We start from the raw sequence: 2,647 nt of genomic DNA on the forward strand, positions 1-2,647 counted from the left end.
AAGAGTGAGAAGGAAGGAAAGAGTCACGATATCACTCTACTCCAAGCAGATATACACTAGCAAGTGTGGCAAGTATCTTTATGACGAGGATCTCCCGCAAGTCCCGCCTTTCCGCCAGCTGCAACTTCTGTGGCTACATGTAAGTGATATCTATATAGACGTCTCCATGCTCGTCTTCATTTGGCGCCACGATGTTCATAGCTAACTACGCGATGACCGTGTGGAGGTAGCAGCCGTGTGAAAACGAACAAGCTGTACGTGTCTACTTGTGTCTAGGTCTCTTCATATCATATGAGGCGGTCATGTCAAGTGAATGAATGAGTTTGTCTAGCCCATGGAGAACCGAAAGCACTAGATGCTATGGCGTAGGTCGCTGCCCGTCTATGGCTGTCACATAACTCACTCCCCGAAGTAGACAGAGAGCTAAAGAACACCGACTCAAAGCCTGAAGGGACGAGATCTTTTGCTCCACCCCAGCGCTCTTGAACGACTCTGCAAGCCTGCTGCTCGCTTTCTTATCACATCATTTCCTCGTAAAAAGAAGGTTTTGTAACTGTCGGCAAGAAAAGAGACTTCAGACAATGTATATATGTTTATGTATAGGTATACGTACATATACTGGACAGCCTGAGGAGAGTTCCTCAGACTATATATCTATCTACATGAATATACACATATGCACATCTACTCAGCAGAGTAAAGGAGGCAACTGTCTTTAGATCCTTCTTACCAGACTAAGTGGGCTCAGGAGGCCTTTCTTTTCGCTCTCAGACTTGGAGATCTTCTCTTCCTCCTTTCCCCCTTGTCTCCCGGGAGTAGGTGAACTATGTTGAAGATCTTCCTTTCTCTGAGTGGCATGTGGGTTTGCACTCTGGTCCTGTAGCTCTAAGCCGTGAGCCAAGCAACAAAGAGAGACGTCCCAAACCCCAGGGAAGTCGGAGGTAATAGAGAAGGATGAGGCATCGAAGTTTCTCCTAGAGGAATTTGAAGAAGAGTGATGTGCGCCGCAGTCGCCAAACTGCGATCGACCGCTGAAAAGCTTGGAGGCCTACAGGCAACAAAAACAAGAAAACAAACCGACGCCTGAGCATACGTATACAAGAGACCACATAATTCTATATATATACATATACAGCTTTACATACTAGCTGAGAATGAAAGAGGGTGTTTCATGTGAAGTAAGAGGCCTCACAGGAGAAAAAAAGGAGAGAATAGGATCTCCTTGATAGCCGGCCGTGGTTGCCCGTTCACACAAGTGAAGAGACGATGAGGTATGAGGGTATATCCACGGAGATGAGGCAGTCAAGATACAACCCGACTTAGAGAAGCCCTTGATGACCCGAGAGACACTCGAAAGACTACCACTGCTGATCTTGCTTAATTTACACAGGAGTCCGTCAGGTCCGTTCTCTCTCAAGACTAGATTTAAGAAGCTCCGACCGAGAATAATAGAGAGAGTCTGACAGATGTATGCTACAGAGAAGAGTAGAGGGGAGTATACAATATACTCTACTCTTGTCTATAGCAATAGTTTGAAGCTTATAGTTGTACATGGATGGATCTTTACGTATAAATAACATACGGATATGTGCACACAGAGGAAAGAGAGAATAACGGCAAGTATAGAAAACGTGAAATTCCTCTTCTTCTCCTCCACATAACCGCCGAGACAATATAACAACCCCTCAGCCTAGATATCCAGACAGAAATAGAGAACAGAAGGAAAAGCCATCCAAGCCCCCAAGACTTTAAAAAGGAGATAAACATCTCCCCTATCACCCAGTCAAGGGAGACACGGAGAATAAACCTCTCGCGTACCTTCCAGAGTCTTTCAATGCCATCGACCGCAGCGAATTCATTACTGAAGTTTCCCAAGAGAATCCCTGAGACAACCCTTTTTCCTCCTGAGCCTCTATACCCCTGTGTCCCACCCCCTCCCTTCATCCACCACTTAGGCAAGACTGAGGAAGATGCTGAAGGAAGAGAGAGAGAGGTAGCCGTCTCAGCAGCAGGAGCTGAAGAGGTACTATACAGTTGAGAGGGAGAGAAGATCTCAACTTCCATAGATGAGGTCCTAGGGTGAAGTCCCTTCCAGCATGAACGGCAAAGTAGGATGTTTGAAGCATCTGACCAATCTGTAAGACACGTCATGAAAGACAAGCAAATGTCAAGGACGACAATGAAAAGAGGGCCTGAGTCAAAGAGATGCAGCCCCGTTTCACAAGGTGACAGACATCGCCCGTAGGGCCTCCCTCAAACACGACATAAGCAAACACAGAGACGAGATGAAAGGGGGGGAGACGAGAGAAGAAGAAGAAAGATGTCGAGGCGACTCTGCTGGTATATTCGGTATAGGTCAGGAAAGAAATGTGGGGCTTAAGAGGAATTGAGCTGTCTTTCAGCTTTGTACATACACATATATATATGTGTATAATGTTACGTGTTGTGAAGATGCAGAGAATGGAAGGTTCACAAGATTGACAATCCTAGTACGTCATACATACACACCTGCATACACCTCTATATGCGTAAGAATATGTAGGTCTGTATACATGTGTGTATGTAGAGATGTGCGTATGTATTCGTGTCTATCTATGTAGGCAGATATATGTGATGTATGTGAGGGTATCAATATACCTGTATATAC

At 45.5% G+C, this 2,647-nt stretch overlaps 1 protein-coding gene across 1 annotated transcript in view; it reads right to left on the minus strand.

Moving 5' to 3' along the window:
• Positions 1-730: 730 nt before the first annotated feature.
• CSUI_010864 (aaa domain protein) overlaps positions 731-2,647 on the minus strand; it is a gene marked incomplete at its 3' end in the record, with an annotated part of 10,086 nt that continues 8,169 nt past the window's right edge. The window contains exons 7-8 of the mRNA XM_068070965.1: positions 1,819-2,135; positions 731-1,048 (exon numbers count right to left, since the gene is read on the minus strand). Of these exons, the coding sequence (XP_067917058.1) occupies positions 731-1,048; positions 1,819-2,135 (635 nt within the window). The remainder of the gene's footprint in view (positions 1,049-1,818; positions 2,136-2,647) is intronic.

This window comes from Cystoisospora suis, assembly GCF_002600585.1.
Source record: "Cystoisospora suis strain Wien I chromosome Unknown contig_8628, whole genome shotgun sequence".
In the NCBI taxonomy this organism is placed as follows: Eukaryota; Apicomplexa; class Conoidasida; order Eucoccidiorida; family Sarcocystidae; genus Cystoisospora; species Cystoisospora suis.